Source organism: Bos indicus x Bos taurus, chromosome 1 (assembly GCF_003369695.1).
Source record: "Bos indicus x Bos taurus breed Angus x Brahman F1 hybrid chromosome 1, Bos_hybrid_MaternalHap_v2.0, whole genome shotgun sequence".
Taxonomy (NCBI): domain Eukaryota; kingdom Metazoa; phylum Chordata; class Mammalia; order Artiodactyla; family Bovidae; genus Bos; species Bos indicus x Bos taurus.
The window spans coordinates 152,607,154-152,624,695 of record NC_040076.1 but is presented as its reverse complement, the minus strand read 5'-3'; the positions used below and the strand labels follow the sequence as shown (position 1 = coordinate 152,624,695).

The 17,542-nt window shown below is 44.5% G+C and overlaps 2 protein-coding genes across 10 annotated transcripts in view; one reads left to right on the top strand and one right to left on the bottom strand.

Annotated features, from left to right (window-relative positions):
• OXNAD1 (oxidoreductase NAD binding domain containing 1) overlaps window positions 1-10,745 on the bottom strand; it is a 53,119-nt gene extending 42,374 nt beyond the window's left edge. Inside the window, exons 1-4 of one of the 7 annotated variants that reach the window (XM_027549461.1) lie at window positions 10,365-10,745; window positions 2,939-3,086; window positions 639-756; window positions 259-322 (exon numbers count right to left, since the gene is read on the bottom strand). In XM_027549461.1, the coding sequence (XP_027405262.1) occupies window positions 259-322; window positions 639-748 (174 nt within the window). In that variant the 5' untranslated portion in view covers window positions 749-756; window positions 2,939-3,086; window positions 10,365-10,745. Of the gene's footprint in view, window positions 1-258; window positions 323-638; window positions 757-2,938; window positions 3,087-9,953; window positions 10,315-10,338 lie in introns of those variants that run through there. The other 6 variants (XM_027549437.1, XM_027549469.1, XM_027549444.1 and 3 more) reach the window with 6 other exon arrangements.
• A 113-nt stretch (window positions 10,746-10,858) lies between these two features.
• Window positions 10,859-17,158, top strand: DPH3 (diphthamide biosynthesis 3). 3 transcript variants are annotated; one of them, XM_027549498.1, is made up of 3 exons: window positions 10,859-11,234; window positions 12,202-12,276; window positions 13,368-14,482. In XM_027549498.1, exons 1-3 carry the CDS (start codon window positions 11,127-11,129, stop codon window positions 13,737-13,739), a joined length of 555 nt encoding a protein of 184 aa, XP_027405299.1. In that variant the 5' UTR covers window positions 10,859-11,126; the 3' UTR covers window positions 13,740-14,482. The 3 variants fall into 3 exon arrangements, with proteins under 3 accessions (XP_027405299.1, XP_027405310.1, XP_027405319.1); XM_027549509.1 differs by lacking the exon at window positions 13,368-14,482 and adding an exon at window positions 14,489-17,158 and having other exon boundaries at window positions 10,961-11,234; XM_027549518.1 differs by lacking the exons at window positions 12,202-12,276; window positions 13,368-14,482 and adding an exon at window positions 14,489-17,158 and having other exon boundaries at window positions 10,968-11,234.
• The last annotated feature ends 384 nt before the right edge of the window (window positions 17,159-17,542 follow it).

The following is a 17,542-nucleotide window of genomic DNA, read 5'->3' as shown; positions in this document are numbered from 1 at the left end:
TTTGCTACAACACTCCCTTCATCAGAAACAAATCCATCCATTCTGACTTTAAAGGGAATGACTGGAGTATTTGGCTATCATCTTTTCAAATCAGTTGTCCCAAGTCACATTTGGAGAAGTTCTGGACAGAAATATAACAAACCTGCCCGGACTGTCCCTCAAAGGGATTCAAGCTCATCTAAAGCCCTTGTGGTAAGCCGGGCCTAACCGTGTGCAGACTGCAAGCTAGGAGAACCTGCCCTGGCCCGAGATACAAACCTCCTGGCGAACGACATCTGCAGTTCTCTCCAAGTGATCAGGTCTCCTTTTGGATTTCATTACACTTTAATAAAAAGTAAAATTAGGTTATTAAGTATTATCCTCCTAAAAATTAATTGCAGTATTAATTACTGTGACTATCCAGCACCTGTGACTAGAGAGGAACGCCGCCCAGCACACAATGTGACTGGCTGTCCCAGGTACAATGGAGCACTATGGACCCTGGAGAACAGCCCCGGAGTCTATACACTAACTAAAGTGTGCGACCCACTGACAGCAGGCACAGTCAAGGAAGATGCTATGACTTGCCTCCCACCGTCTTCAGCAGGTCGGGGCTCTTTGAACACCCGATGCAAACGACACTGAAGGTGACCACTCACCTGCTCCGAGTGAGGTAGCGCAACGCGCTGGGTGTTGATCTCAGCGGAGCCGCCTGAGTGCAGATGGCGCCCAGAGAGCCTCGAAGCAGCCTGGGGATCACGACCACCATGGTGCTTCCTGGGAGACAGCAAACTCAAAGTCACAACATTCCAAGAAAAAGGAGGGAAACATCAGACTGTCTTAGGGCCAGTGAAGAAGAGTTTGGATTTTTGTTGCTGATGCTACAAGCTGATCTAACAGCAAAATGATTAAAGACCTAGCTCCACCCTGACAAAACCGCTGCTGCTATTTAGAGCTGAGCCTACTGACCCCACCATGCATGTGCATCAGTGATTACCGGTGCTGGCAAATATTCCTGTGCTCTATCGGTTTCCAAAATCTCTGACCGAGCTCATGTCACTGACCTTATGCTATCACAGAAGAGGACAGCAGATTCTGTAACTGCCTAGTAACTACATTCTGCCCAGAGCACCACGTAAGCCTGCAATATTTCTTATAAGATAAAGAGAAAAGGGCAGACAAATTTTCAAAGTTTCACAGCAATGAGAATAAACAGACTCCAACCACAGGCAGTAACATAAATGAGTAACACAAATACCTCAGTAAATGAAAAGAATGACAGAAAAGACTCAAAAAAGCACCTACACAAAGCACCTAGTCTACAAGTCCAGTCATACAAAGTACAAAAGCAGGAAAAAATGAATCTGTGAGTTGGAAATCAAATTAGCAGTCACCCATGGCGAGGTGACCGTGACAAAGTTGTTTCTTAATCTGAATGTTGATTATATGGGTATTTTCATTTTGAAGAAAATTCCTCAAACACAAGAGGAGTTTCAGAGCAGTAATACTCCAAATGGCACCGTAATGATGGATCCACGTCATCATACGCTTGTCCACACCCACAGAACATACATCACCAAGAGCGGGCCGTGCTGTGAGACGTGGGAGGACTCTCCGAGTCAGTGCCGGTTCACCAATTACAGGTCGGAGATTAAGGCCCCACTCTGGTGGGGGCTGTGGATGGTGGGGAGGCGGTGCATGTGTGGGGGCAGGGAGTGGAAGGGAAACTCTGCACTCGCCCTCAATCTTGCTGTGAACCTAAAACTGCTCCCCCAAAATTTTGTCTTAAAAATTCAACCAAGCAGTCTTCTTAGGATTTATGTACTTCCATTTACATGTCAAATTTCAATAACAAGTTTAAAGAAAAAAAAAAACCACTGCCTATCAGGAAAACCACTGATCGGGAGTCAGATGACATTTTTTTGCTTCCTGTCACTCTGTTTTTTCTCTGCTAATTCTTAAATCCTTCTTTGCTTACATGGGCTTCCCAGGTGGTGCTAGTGGTAAAGAACCCGCTTGCCAATGCAGGAGACATAAAAGACATGGGCTGGGAAGATCCCCTGGGGAAGGGCATGACAACCCACTCCAGTACTCTTGCCTGCTGCTGCTGCTGCTGCTAGGTCGCTTCAGGGTGTCCGACTCTGTGCAACCCCATGGACGGCAGCCCACCAGGCTCCCCTGTCCCTGGGATTCTCCAGGCAAGAACACTGGAGTGGGTTGCCATTGCCTTCTCCCCTCTTGCCTAGAGAATCCCAAGGACAAAGGTGTCTAATCCTACAGTCCATGGGATCACAAAGAGTCGGACATGACTGAAGTGACTTAGCACGATAGCACACTGCTTAGGATGGCCACTTTTAACAAGTTATATTGCCATATATATCTGTCCTTTCCTATCTTAGTTGACTTCAGAATAAATGAAAATGTATGTGAACACTATTTCCGGAGCTCTTTGGAAGGTACTATATAAATGAATTGTAACAAATACAATGTTAGAAAATATTCAAGTGAAGTCTACATTCCTACTCCAAGGGAAGTGTGCCACATTTCTACACCACACTCACTATTTTAGCCCTTCATTTGACAAATATTTAGTAAGAGTCCATCATGTGGCAGGCCCTGGGGCCACAAGAACAAGACAAAGACCTTGGGGAGCCTGAAGATATTTTAGAAGATCCAGACAGGAAATAAAAGTAAATAAATTGAGAGGTGACAATTATATGTAATTCGTTGAGTTACAACCGAATCATATTAAAAAAGCCACTGCTTTCTAACTGGTCTTCGGATAAAAGATCTATTTCTTGCCACTGTGGATAAACACGCTACTTGCCATTTTTCTCTCTAGTAAAATGAAAGAAGTGAAAGGCCTCTTTCCACCTCACATAAAACGTAGCTTCTCTCCTCTGAATGTGCTAAACCCAAAATGGTATATTAGTCACTGAAAGAAAGAGGCAAAACTTACTTCAGAGGTCCATGAGAGTTTAGGAGCCGTTAATGTACAGCTGGCTGGCTACATGCAATATTCTGGTCCTGGAATCACACCGAGACCTTTGGCACACACACGGGCTGGAGCAGAAACAGCACCATCCACTGAAACTCTCATCGAGGTCCTTCAACAGCAGAGACAACATGTAAGAACAATGTTTGGGAAGCTGTTCAAAAGCACTACCATCTCGGGACTTCCCTGGTGGCACAGCGGATGGGAGTCCACCGGCCAATGCAGGGGCGTGGGTTCAATCCTGGGTCCAGGAAGATTCCACGTGCTTAGGAGCAACTAAGCCTGTGGGCCATGACTACTGAAGCCTGTGCTCCTAGAGCCGACGCAACGAGAAGCATGTTCACAACCCCCGCTAACCACAACCAGAGAAAGCCCCTGAGCCACAACCAAGACCCTGCACAGCCAAAAATAAATAAATGAACTTATTTAAAAAAAAAAAAAAAAGGAAACCACTCCTGTTTCTTAGCAGTAAAAGCCAAGGCTCATTGTAACAGGCAAGCATCACCTCACAGCCAAGCTACTCTCAATGGCGCCCCCCTTCCATCCACTCCTCCTCATGTTCCCACTTTTCTCGTCTGTTTCTCTTGCTGCTTCTTTCATCTTTCTTGTTGTTTCACTGCTGAGTCAAGTCCGACTCTGTTGCGACCCCATGTCCTACAACCTGCCAGGCTCCTCTGTCCATGGGATTTCCCAGGCAAGAATACTAGAGTGGGTTGCCATGCCCTCCTCCAGGGCATCTTCCCGACCCAGGGATCAAACCCGGGTCTCTTGCATTGCAGGTGGATTCTTTACCGCTGAGCCACCAGCGACGCACCCTCATCTTTCTTGAACCATCTGTATCTCCTGCTGCTTAGGGTCTCCACCCCATGAACAACCAGACCAGTGGCTGGGCTGCTAACAGGTACATGTCATTTGGGCCCAACCTCCCTGACAAAATTTAACTGACGTGCAGGCAAATATGGACACACTGTTCTGCTAAGTGTCTTGGACATCTGTTGCTACAATAAGCTGCCTCATCTAAGACACATCTTTTAGTGATTATCCTGTTTGATCTACTGCTCAACTTGAACTAGAAAACAAAGAAAACTTAATTTTTAAAAGCTGTTTTCTTTAAAATTCTACAATCTTGTTTTTTAACAATAGTAACCATGACCAAGAGTGCCACCTACTGGTAAATAAGGGGTATTTTATCAAACTGTGTTCAAAGTGCCTTCTAAAGCAATGAGGTATTTAAAGAAAAAAACCTATCCATATTTTGAAACACATCCAGTGACTTTATATACTCAATGAAAGTATTAGCTAACTATAGAAAATTAACATATACTAAATAATTTACTACTAGAGCTCATCAATGAATTTGGTAAAGTCCCAAGATGCAAAACTAATACACAGAAATCTGTTGCATTCTGATACACTAACAATGAAAGATCAGAAAGAGAAAGTAAGAAAAGAACTGCAATCACCATACATGAAAAAGAATAAAATACTCAGGAATTAAACCTACCTTAGGAGATAAAGACCTATACTCTGAAAACTATAGGAAGCTGATCAAAGAAATCAAAGATGACACAAACGGAAAGATAGACCATGTTCTTGGGTTAGAAGGATCAATACTGTCAAAATGACTATATTACCCAAGGCAATCTACAGATTCAATGCAATCTCTATCAAATTACCAATGGAATTTTTCACAGAACTAGAACCAAAAAAAATGTTTTAATTTGTATGGAAACACAAAAAACCCTGAAAAGCCAAAACAATCTTGAGAAAGACATGCAGAGCTGAAGGAATCGACTCCATGGCTTTGGACTATATTACAACGCTACAGTCATCAAAAGAGTAGGGTACTGGCGTTAAAAAAAGACATATAGATCAATGGGACAGGATAAAGCCCAGAAACAAACCCAGGCACCTGTGGTCAATTAATCTATGACAGAGGCAAGAACAAACAATGGAGAAAAGACAGTCTCTTCAGTAAGTGGTGCTGGGAAAACTGGACAGCTACATGTAAAAGCATGAAATTAGAACACTTCCTCACACCACACAAAAATAAACTCAAAATGAATTAGAGACCTAAATGTGAGACTGGATATTATTAAAATCCTAGAGGAAAACATAGACAGCACTCTCTTTGACAGAAATAGCAGAAAGATTTTTTAAAATCTGTCTCCTAGAGTAATAAAAATAAAAACAAAAATAAACAAATGGGACCTAATTAAACTTAAAAGCTTTTGCAAAGCAAAAGAAACCATAAACCAAATAAAAAGAATCTACAGAATGGGAGAAAATATTTGCAAACCATGTGGCTGACCCACAAGGGCTTAATCTCCAAAATACACAAACAGCTCTACATAAAAAAAATAACCCAATCAAAAAATGGGCATAAGATTAAACAGACATTTCCCCAAAGACACACAGACAGCAGAAAAGGTACATGAAAAGATGCTCAACATCACTAATTATTAGAGAAATGCAAATCAAAACTACAATGAGGTATAACCTCACCCCACTCAGAATGGCCATCAACAAAAAGTCTACAAATACTAAATGCTAAAGAGCATGTGCAGAAAAAGGAACCATTCTACACTGTCTGTGGGAATGCAAATTGGTACAGCCTTTATGGAGAAGAGTATGGAGGCTCCTTAAAAAACTAAAAGTAGAGCTACCATATGATCCTTCAATCCCACTCCTGGACATGTACCTGGAGAAAATCACAGGTGAAAACATACACACACTCCAGTGCTCACTGCAGCACTGTTTACAACAGCCAAGACATGGGAGCGACCTAAGTGTCCACTGACAGAAGAAATGGATAAAAATGTGCATAAAATACACAATGGAATATTACTCAGCCATAAAAAAGCATGAAATAATGCTGTCTGCAGCAACACGGATGGACCTAGAGATTAACAACTAGGTGAAGTCAGAGAAAGACAGGCATATGGTATCACCTACACACGGATCTAAAATGATACAGACGAACTTATCGACAAAACAGAAACAGACCCACAAAACAGAAACAGACCCACAGACACAGAAAACAAACTTATGGTTACCAAAGAAGAGGGGGTATATGTTAGGAGCCTGGGCTTAACGTATACACACTACTATATATAAAACAGGTAACCAGTGAGGACCTACCATATAACACAGGGAACTACACTCAGTATTAGGTACAAACCTATAAGGGAAGAGAATCTGATACATATACGTGTATGTATAATATAACTGAATCCCTGTGGTGTTCACCTGAAACTAAGGGACACTGTAAATCAACTAGACTTCAACAAGGGCTTCCCAGGTGGCTGCCAATGCAGAAGACACAAGAGATGCAGGTTCGATCCCCTGGAGTGGGAAATGGCAACCCACTCCAGTATTATTACCTGGAGAATTCCATGGACAGAGGAGCCTGGCAGGCTACAATCCAGGAGGCTGCAAAGAGCAGGACACAACCGAGCATGCATGCGCTCATACTTCAATTAAAACAATGCCACATTCAAAAAATAAAGTAAACAATACAAAACAAAAAGGAAAACACCTATCCGTATCTTGAAATGTGTCCAATGGTTTTATTCATTCAATGTAAACATTAATTAACTATACAAAATTAATATATATTAAGTAATTTTCAAAACTATACAAAAAAGAACATTCCATCAACGTTTGTATCTTCATTTGGGCCTTACCTCACCAAAAAGTTATTTTATTTCTGAAACAGAGAAAAGTATCATAAATACTAAATGAAACATATAGCCATTTAAGCAGTCCTACAAGCAACAGACTAAATTCAAGATTTAAAATGAACTATACTAGTTTCTGTTCAACAAGTACATTCAAATTATTTAACAATTACTGGGGCATCCAGCACTATTTTAGGTTGCAGAGACACAACAAAGAGCCAGACACAAGGCCTCTGCCGTTACACGAAGCTTTTATCACAATGTCTACAGCAGCTAACAAACAGATAACTAAAAGACACAGATTACGGTAAGTGTGCAAGGGAAATAAGAGTGATGGAGGTTGGGGAATATCAGGAAAGGTCTCTCTCAAGAGGAGTCTGAGCTGGGACCTGACGATGAGGACAAGTGCAGAGCAAAGGAGCAGAGGCCCCAGCACAGAAACGAGGCTGGTGTGAGAGACGGAGCACAACCAGCGTGTCTGCAGGGCAGAGAGCCGGGGCCCGGGACAGATGAGCCACAGCACGGACAGTGCCAGGCCACGGCAGGCCATGGCTGGGGGCAGGCCTCCTTCTAAAGGCGAAGGGAGGCGACTGCAGGGCTTGAACAAATCAGGGGAGGGGCGTGATCTCACTCACACTAAAGGGTCACTCCAGTTGCCTTGAAAAGAACAGACCAAGAGTTGAAGCAGGAAGTTCAGTCAGAAGGTGCCCTGCTAAGCTCAGACAGAATTAAAACTAAGACAGAAACAGATGAACAGGGACTAGATTTTGAAGCTAGAGCCCTATCACTTGCTGAGACAGGATGACGTGTGAGCAGGCAGTGAGAGAAAGAAAAAATAACCAAGAATGCCTCAAAGAGCAGGGACACACAGAAATAAACTCAGAGCTTGCACGGCACTTGCCGATTTAGAATCCCAGGTGCCGGTGAGGAGGCACAGGGGTTCTTGGCATTCAGAAAGGGGACCCGAGTGAAATACAAGTTACTGCAGAGTGTTGGAGTCAGAACCAGCAGAACCAGGCTCAGATCTGACTCCTTTCTGGCTTTCAACCTTGGGCCAGTCACCTCTTCCACTTTTTAAATGGAAATTCCAAGACTACCTCACTGGGTTGCTGAAACGGGTACATGTCTGGGGAAACACCTGGCACGCAGGAGGATCACTAAAACAACCCAATCTAGAGAGGCAGCGGGTTATGTGCCAAAAACACAACTGCCCAGCCCGACCTACAACAACACTCATAAAACACAGCTGCCGTGACCTCAGTGTGACCTAGTTCTAAATTCAATCTCATGCTAAGAATTTTGGTCACTGTTGTTTTCCAAATCAGCAGCAGTACGATTTTTAAACATTTATTTTTAAACCATAAATCTGTGATCACAAATGACCGTATAGCTACTATTAAACTTGCTTTTGTCATACTCTGAGTCCAAAGATATCTCATTATGAAACGTGTCCACTCTTTTCTAGGAATAAATGTAGTTCAGCAGTCACTGTTACGTTTTATTCACAAACGCTGGGTGGCGTAAAATAACGCATCCCGGGTTTTGCTACAGTTTTACTTTCTTCAGCACAGTATGCACTCCAACTGACAGATCCATAAGGGGACCCAGCTCTGGCCCAACAAGGGATGCGGCAACAGATGGCAGGAGGAAAGCAGCACGCAAGGCCAAGGGGACCCCCAAGTCATGTCTCAAGGGAACCGGCCCCACTCTAGAGGAAAATCTGAGCCCTCTTAGACTGCCAGAGCTGTCTGTTTAACCCAGCTCCGCTTCAAGCACCATCAGATCACAGATGGTACTGAAGGTCATGAAGACCCAGTTCTGGGCTCAGCCAGGCCCGAGTTCTCACCGTAGCTTCCTGCCATTCACTAGCTTGGCCCTTTTAGGCAAGTGTCTAAACCTAAGCCTCTAAACCCTCAGGTTTCCCAGTGTTGAAAATGGGAGTGATACCTATGCCTCGTTGTTTTAATAACAGGATGCATCTAAACACCACTTGCTACAGGGTCTGGCACACAGCGTCAACTACTACTAGTAAAGTGGCTCGTTCACCTGCCTTTTTCTACTTGAGGTAATACATACTCAAAGAAAAGTTGGAAAATTACAAAGAAATTATAAAGAAAAATCACCCAACAACTCCTGTAACTTTTAGGATTACTAACTTCAGATTTCAAAATTCCTCAGCAAATTGTTTTTGACAGACCCAAACTACTTCCTAAAAGGTCTACCAATGTATACTTCCATGAACCAAATATGCACCCATTTCCGGACCTTCAAAAACAACTCACCTTTATTCTGGAGGTACTTATGCTCAGAAGTACTAAAGAACAAAAAGATTCCCGACCTCAAAATGATCACTGGGACTACAATTCTGACACTATCAACTCTCTTCTGTCCTCCTCTCTCCAAGAGGCTCCCTGGGAAAATCCTTGTCTACAAAGGCTTCCCCTGTGGCTCAGATGATAAAGAATCTGCCCGCAATGCAGGAGACCTGGGTTCGATCCCTGGGTTGGGACGATCCCCTGGAGAAGGGAAAGGCTACCCACTCCAGTATTCTGGCCTGGAGAATAGTCCATGGGGTCACAAAGAGTCGGACACGACTCAGCGACTTTCACTTCACTCACAAAGACACAGCGAGCAGCCTCTGAACTACATAGGCTTTACCAAAAGGGCTTTGCTGCTCCTTTGCTCAAAGCAGAAATCAGTCCAGTTAACCCGCAATGAGTTTAACAAACGTTTAACAAACACTTTCCAACTGCTGGTTAGATCTCCAATTAAGGAAAACACAATGTTTGTGAGGCCTCTGCCATATTCTATAAACCCTTTTAATGTAACTTCCAAATTATCTCCCAAAGACTCCTTTACCATTAGGTTTTCAAGCTTTAAAGGAGCTAAACCAGCTGGAACTTCAGCACACACAAAATTAATTCATGCAAACATTTGTGTATGCATAAATAAGCATAGGGAAGTGTACATATGTATTATGCTAACATAAATTAAATATGGTACATGTGATTGCTGAACCACGTAAAACTCGCAATTTCCACGCAAAAGTAAAGTGTTAGACCTGAAAGGAGTCTTGTAAATCATCTCTAATCCAACTCTTCTTCAGTCAGAAGAGGAAATAAAGCCAAAGAACATAAATATCCAGCTCCCAGATCCAAACAGTCATCTTCTGAGCCCAGATCTGCTTTTCAATAGGGCTTTTCCCCACTGCCTTCCTACTCTACCAAGATTTGAATAAATACTTAGTGATAGAGCAAAACTCCCATGAAACCCCACTTTGCCAACACAAGACGTATCACCTTTTATCTTCATTTCACTTTAACGTATATTAAGGCCTCATGGTATTATAATAACTCTGCGTGCTGATTCCATTTCTCTTTCAAAGAAGAAACTGTGGTTCGGCTCAGTTCAGTCGCTCAGTCGTGTCCGACTCTTTGCGACCCCACGCACGCTAGGCCTCCCTGTCCATCACCAATTCCCGGACCTGTGGTTCAACACCAGTTAAGTCATTCGTTCCTAGGCTTTGGGGACAGCCAGGCTCTTCATTTTCCAGATGTGCGATTTCGGTCAAGACATCTGACTCTCTGTATCTCCGTTTAAAGACTACTAACACGGAATGAATGACGCCTAGATTCCCAGCACTGGTGGAAGAATGACACTGAGCGTCAACCCCGCGTAACAGACCTCGCTTGGTCCTTTCGACCACACACCTCACGGGCCTCTGAAGAGAAGCTGGGCTGAGGGAGAGGCCGGGCTGTACCTGGACAGCCGAGCGCGGCCCGATCACAAGCCACGCGCCGCTCGGAGCTCAAAGTCACTCGGTGAATCAAGACCTCAGCTTTCCGTCCCTCACCGGGGAGGTCCAGGGGGCTGAGAAGTTCCCGCCGCCGCCTCTCACCCCGCAAAGCGCTTTCCGCCAGCGGCGCCAAGGGCCGGGCTGACGCTACTTAGGCCGACCGGGGCCTCCTACGGAGTCTGCTTAAGGCCTGAGGCCCACGGACGTGAGACACGAGACACTACGCCTCAATCGGGAGTCTCCACACCGCCACCACCCCCGCGCCGACCCAGCCGCTCGCGCAGCGCCAAGCCCCGCCCCGGCTCTGGAGAGCTTCCGGCGTCCTCGAAGTGACGCACAGGCCCGTGAGAGAAACCCACATGCCATTGGTTGCTGTCGCCCGATAGGCGGAGCGACGCTCGATCGACCCCGAGCCGCGAGCCCTATTCGCCCGTGTCTCCGCCCCCTAGAGCCGCCATCTCCATGGTGACCGCTGCCCGGTCACCCCTTTGGCCTGACTCCCGGAGTTGCGTCATTGTCTCTGCGCCGGAAGCGGGCCTCCGTGGGCCGGAAGCGGGGTTCCGCGCGCGGGTGCTCTGTGAAGACTCCCGTGTGGGCGGGCGCCAGCCAAGTTGGCCCGGGGCCCCGGCCTGGGTCGGACGGCGAAGCTGAGAGACCTGTGCCGGTTCCAGTGACGATGGCGGTATTTCACGATGAGGTGGAGATCGAGGACTTCCAATACGACGAAGACTCGGAGACCTACTTCTACCCCTGCCCGTGTGGGGATAACTTCTGCATCACCAAGGTAACGGGAGGCTCCTCGGAGCAGGCGCGTGTTAGCTCTGCCGAGTTCCTGCCGCGGAGCCGCGCGGCTCAGAGTTATCCGCTTCCTTTTATCATCCCTTTCTGAATTCTACCAGAGTCGGTACTTTGCGCCGTCTGTGGTTCTGGTCTTCTGTCAGGCCTGAGGAGAGCGGGGAGGGGGTGGATGGCAGCGAGTACCAGTCTTCTCGCCAACCCCCGCCGCTCAAGCTTCCCCTCCCTAGGATGCGTTTTGGAGGAAGGAGTGTGTTTTTGTCTTCCGAGGTGGGGGTGGGTTTTTAGACGACTGAACCATGACTCACCTTCCTGAGTGTTTTTTCCCTAAGTGACGCTTCCAGGGAAGAATGGGGCAGGCGTTTCTCTCGGGAGGTGCTTTTGGTCCTCACGTGCCTTGTGGGTTTGTCCAGTGGATGTGAGAGTTGGACTGTAAAGAAAGCTGCGCGCCGAAGAATTGATGCTTTTGAACTGAGGTATTGGAGAAGACTCTTGAGAGTCCCTTGGACTGCAAGGAGATCCAACCAGTCCATCCTAAAGGAGATCAGTCCTGAATATTCATTGGAAGGACTATGAATAGTCCAATACCTTGGACTCCAATGAAACTCCAATACCTAGGCCACCTGATGTGAAGAACTGACTTCTTGGAAAAGACTCTGATGCTGGGAAAGATTGAAGGCGGGAGGAGAAGGGGACAACAGAGGATGAGATGGTTGGATGGCATCACCGACTCGATGGACATGAGTTTGAGTAAACTCCGGGAGTTGGTGATGGACAGGGAGGCCTGGTATGCTGCGATCCATGTGGTCGCAGAGAGTCAGACACGACTGAACTGAACTGCCTTGTGGGGAGGCCAGCCTCCAAGGAGCTTGCCCACAGAAGTGAGAGGGTTGGGGAGGAGGAGATCACCAAGGGAAGGCTGCGCTGACCCATACGGTGTTTAATTTTATTTATAGGAAGATTTGGAGAATGGGGAAGATGTGGCAACCTGCCCTAGCTGCTCTCTCATTATAAAAGTGATTTATGACAAGGTAAGGAGTCAGGTTTTAAAACAGGGGGAGGGGGGAGAGGGTTGCAAGAACCTTGAGCAGTCTGCCTGTGATATGTAAGTGCAGGAGATTGTTTTCTAATGGTGTGTTAGGAAAATGCTATATTTTTAAATGAATTTTAAAGAGCCATTCATGCTCCTGCTGCTGCTGCTAAGTCGCTTCAGTCGTGTGCAACTCTGTGCGACCCCATAGACGGCAGCCCACCAGGCTCCCCCGTCCCTGGGATTCTCCAGGCAAGAACACTCGGGTGGGTTGCCATTTCCTTCTCCAGTGCATGAAAGTGAAAAGTGAAAGTGAAGTTGCTCAGTCGTGTCCGACTCTTCAGGATCCCATGGACTGTAGCCTACCAGGCTCCTCTGCCCATGGGATTTTCCAGGCAAGAGTACTGGACTGGGTTGCCATTGCCTTCTCCGAGAGCCATTCATAAGCAATTGCAAATTAAAATTTTGTATTATATTGTTACTGAAAATTTTAAAAGCTCAATTTATTAACTTTTTTTGGAGAAGGCAATAAACTGTTCTTTATCTAATGAATCTTACTGGGATTACTTATTTAACAGGAAAATGATCATAAAGATTAATTGAAAGTCTTTATTCCTCCATTATTTAATAAGTAATTAGAATCGTTCAGAGTTCCTAGACTTATTTTGAAAGGAACAGTTTTATAGTATCTCTTACCTGACTTATATACAGAACTCTGTATTATCTTGTTTGAGCTGTGCCATAGTTGGAATTTTACAATTTTCATTTTAGTCTTTAACGTCCTGTTGTTTTCATCCAAAGATGTTGACAATAGAAAACAAATGTTGTGACTGCCCCCTCACCCCCAGCTTTTGGTCAGTACTTTGAATGGAGTCTTAAGAGACTTAACATTCTATTTTCTGAGTTTGTTGTGTTTGTTGTTGTTGTTGAGATATAGTTGTCCCATAACAGTGCTTAACATTCTTAAGGATAAATTCTAAAGTGCTTATAGGCAAGGTGGGAACAAGACAGACTCCTGACAGAAACAGGCTGTAACTTAGACTGTACTTTAGCCGTTGACTGGTTTATTCTTGATTTAAATGTGTTCTGAAGAAACAGAACCAGACAAGGGTGAGCACGAGTGCTGCTGTGAGGAGAGACTGCGGCCTTAAGGCGGGTGATCGTGCGCTGAGGCTGCTGAGTGGCATCCCTGGCCTCTCCCCACTCGGTGCCAGTGGCAGCCCTCAGTATGTCAACCCAAAACGTCTCTACACATTGCCAGATGTCCCCAAAGATACAAGTAACACCTCCTTCCCACCACCCATTGAGACCCCTGTGTTAGAGCAAGAAGGCTGTTTTCAGAGGTTGAGAACATGGAGCCTCATGTTGATGGTGGACCGTAAGTTCCAAAGAGCGTGGTGGGAGGGTTCCAGGTGCTGGGCAGGAGTCAGAGATTGCCAGGGACAGAATAAGGCTGGTCCTTAACAGGGGTCAGACTACAGGAGTTGAGGGGTAACCTGGGAGGCAGAGGTTTCTGGGGGTGGCTGGCATAAGCCAGGAGAAATCATCAGAGGTTGAACTTCATTTACAAAGTAGCTAGTTTACAGATTATCTGTGTTGGGAAACATAAAGAGCTACCCACTTTAGTTGGAACAAGTAATTTGAGTGACCAAATATTGGAGAAGTAGTAGTGCAAGTAGTGATTAATACAGAACCTTAAAACATGTGTTTTGTAAATGTGATTTCCAAGAAGTGGGAACTCTGTAGTGAAGATGGACATGTTTGTTTATAAGGTAAGGTGCGTGCGTGCTAAGTCACTTCAGTCGTGTCTTCCTATGTGATCGTATGGACTGTAGCCTGCCAGTCTCCTCTGTCCGTGGGATTCTCCAGGCAAGAATACTGGAGTGAATTGCCATGCCCTCCTCCAGAGGGTCTTCCAGACCCAGGGATCAAATCCACGTCTCTTACCTCTCCTGCATTGGCAGGTGGGTTCTTTACTACTAGAGCCACCTAAGATAATAATATGGTGCATTAAATATGAATTTGGGTCTAAAAACTGGGCAAGATTATTCAAGATTATATTTCTGGTGCTGACTTTGACCAAGGATGAAGTCATAGAGCAAAGGAAAAACTTAACAGAGCAAGATTGACTGTGTAACAAAATGAAATCTTACTATTGATGCATCTGTGACACAGACACTCAGTGAGTAATGTAATTTCTTGTTCTGTCTTAGGATCAGTTCACGTGTGGAGAGACAGTCCCAGCCCCTTCCACCAACAAAGAACTAGTTAAATGCTGAAGAAGATTTTTAGGTTCTAAAACCTGAACTTGGGGAATGAGGCAAGCTGGAAAAGTCTAATGCGGAGTCACTGGCTTCTTTACGGGGACAGTCCTTTTGTGGTTTGCTGTTCATGAGAGTCTGGATTCTTTCCATCGGGTGCCAAGTTCATCTCCAATTGAAGAAGCAAGTCCACCACATGACATGCCTGGATTTTGTGCTCAAAACCTTGAATTGGAAGTGTTTCCATCCAAACATAAAAGAAGATAATTTCAAATCAGTGCTTTTTTCCCTGAGTTTTATTTTTATATCTTTACACTATTACTTCATTATCTGACAACAGCATCATCTACCTCAAAGCATTAGGTTTCTTTAACTTAAAAAGATTTTTATTTTAATCACTTACGAAGATTTTTTAAATCAGCCCTTTCTATGCAATTTGACGTCAGCTCTTTGCTGTTGTAAACTGAAGGAAGTCAGTTGCCTCTAGTCTGTTGGGACTTCGCCTTCTACTCCCTCACCGTGCTGACCTTCGTCAGGGATCTGTGTTCTGTTAAACGTGCCACTTCATTATGCTTCATATACTGGGTCCTGGTGGTGGTGCAAAGAAAAAATATACTGAGCTCACAAAGTTAGTGAGTTAAGAAGAAAAGTCAAAAAACAAAACAGTCAAAGGATATGGACTTCCCTTATCAATATTCTGCGTTTTCCTTGAAAATCAGGACAAGATAAAAAACAGCCAAAGGAAGTGAAACTGGTAACAGAACGAGAAGAGAAAACTATGCCTACTTAGTTATTTAATTAAATGCTTGAGTGCTTTTTCAAGATCAGTGCAACTAATATTTCTGTATCTGGCCTCTTGTGTGTGTATTTGTTTTTCGATAAGGCTAATGAGATTTTACTCTAGACGGGTTAACGTCAAGTCTTCGTGGCTGGTGGCTGTGCTTTCAGCACTACTACCAAATCAGTCACTAGTCCTAAAAGGTAAAGCTTTGATAACAGCCCTTGTATTTACTAAGGATGAACTTGAAAATGAGATGCCTGTTCTAATTAAATATGCCCTGAGGGCAGATATGTGCTGCGCTTAGTCGCTCAGTCGTGTCTGGCTCTTTCTGACCCCATGGACTGCAGCCCGCCAGACTCCTCTGTCCATGGGATTCTCCAGGCAAGAATACTGGAGTGGGTTACCATTCCCTTCTCCAGGGGATCTTCCCCACCTAGGGATCGAACCCAGGTCTCCCGTATTTCAGGCAGATTCTTTACTGACTGAGCCACCAGGAAAGCCCAAGGGCATATATAGTAAGCCTTTATAAGCTGTAGCCACACATACATTCACTCTTGCAGAGAATTGTTACCCTGGAGAAAAAGAAAAATACAAAGATAGGCCATTGGTCTAACTTTGCCACAGCCATGAGAGTAGCAAGAAATAGAATCACTTGCATGGAAATTCCAAATTTCCCTTTAGGTACACACCTTTGTTGTGTGTACATAAAATTAACTGATGTCTGGTGGGTTGTTGTGGAATTGGCTCCTGCAATTAACGAGAAAAATAGCTTGCCAGAATGTGAGCTTTTTATTACTAACTGATAAATGTTTTGTACACTCATTGGGGGTTTAAATTAAAACAGGCCAGTGGCCTTTTTTCTCCTGCCAATGGCATAGCTATATGAAGCCATTAGACTGAGAAGTAAATCACCAAAACTTGTATGCAAAACTGCTTGGTGCATTATATGAAGTGTACGGTGTGTTCTTGATGTGTTGAGAAATCACTGTCAGGGACACCGACACCCCAGAAGTCATCCACAGTTGCTTTGAAACCAGTGGTGGCTCAAGTGAACAGAGCAAGGTGTGTGATAACTGGTGGGGATGAATTTCAAAGAGAAAAAGACTGTCCCACACTCAGATCTGATGGTTTGGTAGATACCGATAACCAATGATGAATTTCAAATAAGAACAGACATCTTTAATGTCACCTCTGCTGTGAGCGTAAGAGCAGGAAGAAAAGGTGCCCAAGTCCAAATGTCCCAGGAGACAAGCCAGTGGCACTGGTGATGAGTGATATTCAGGAATGTGATCACAGGCATGATTTCATTCCCGAAAGCAACTGAGTCACTACATCGGTTAACCACAAAGAACACATCAGGATTTAATCCTATGTTAAGCAGAAGGTAAAACCAGGGTCTTGCAGATATGACTAGGGTTCTGTGGGGTCCCTTGCTTAGCTTCACAGACATTTCAGAGCCCCTCTGAGGCCTGATTTGTAATCCAGCTCTGTGACCTGCTAGCTTTGTAATCTTTGGCAAGACCAGTGGGTTCCTCGTCTGTTAAAATCGGGAGACTGAATCCGGGGATTTCTAAATTCAGTACTGTAATTTCAGGCTTCGTAGTGTGCAGGAGCTGGAATGGTAATCGAAACCTTTCTAATCTAAACACTAAGATGACTTACAGAGAAAGACACTTTATTCTTCAGTAACTCCACATCAGAGGATTCTGCAGATAATTCAGTGTACACATTCAGAAACCCTTTTCTTGGAAAGCCCCCAACATTTTTGATAACTGTATATACTAATTTATTACCAGTTTAAACTATTAGCATGCTGAATAAAGTCAGATTATTCACATCCATTTGTTTTCATGTGATTTTTCCTCCCCTAAATACCAGCATTATGTACTTAAATATTGTAATGTGATTATATATGAGATGGAAAATCTTTAACCTGCTTTGGGACTTTGGAGGTAGGTTTCTGTTGTGGACAATACAGTTTTTAAATAGGTTGCCACTATTACTACCCAGGTTGGCCACATGGGTATTGGTTCTGGATTTTTAATAGTTATTTGGGAAAAAATAAGCTTTGGATTAAGTGGCAGTAAGGCAGATACAGTTGACATTCTTAGGTGAGTGATTCAGTTTCTTGCTGGGAAGGAAGGTTGCTGCTTAAGACATGGTAATTCTTATAGTGGTTTAAGAGCCCAGCTCTGGTCAGGACACGGGTTGAATCTCAGTTTCTC

Bases quoted from the DNA above. Each gene is read 5' to 3' on its own strand.
- DPH3 (XM_027549498.1), top strand. From the start codon at position 11,127: ATGGCGGTATTTCACGATGAGGTGGAGATCGAGGACTTCCAATACGAC. The intron at 11,235-12,201 runs GTAACGGGAGGC...TTTTATTTATAG, and splicing joins ATAACTTCTGCATCACCAAG to GAAGATTTGGAGAATGGGGA. The intron at 12,277-13,367 runs GTAAGGAGTCAG...TGTGTTCTGAAG, and splicing joins TAAAAGTGATTTATGACAAG to AAACAGAACCAGACAAGGGT.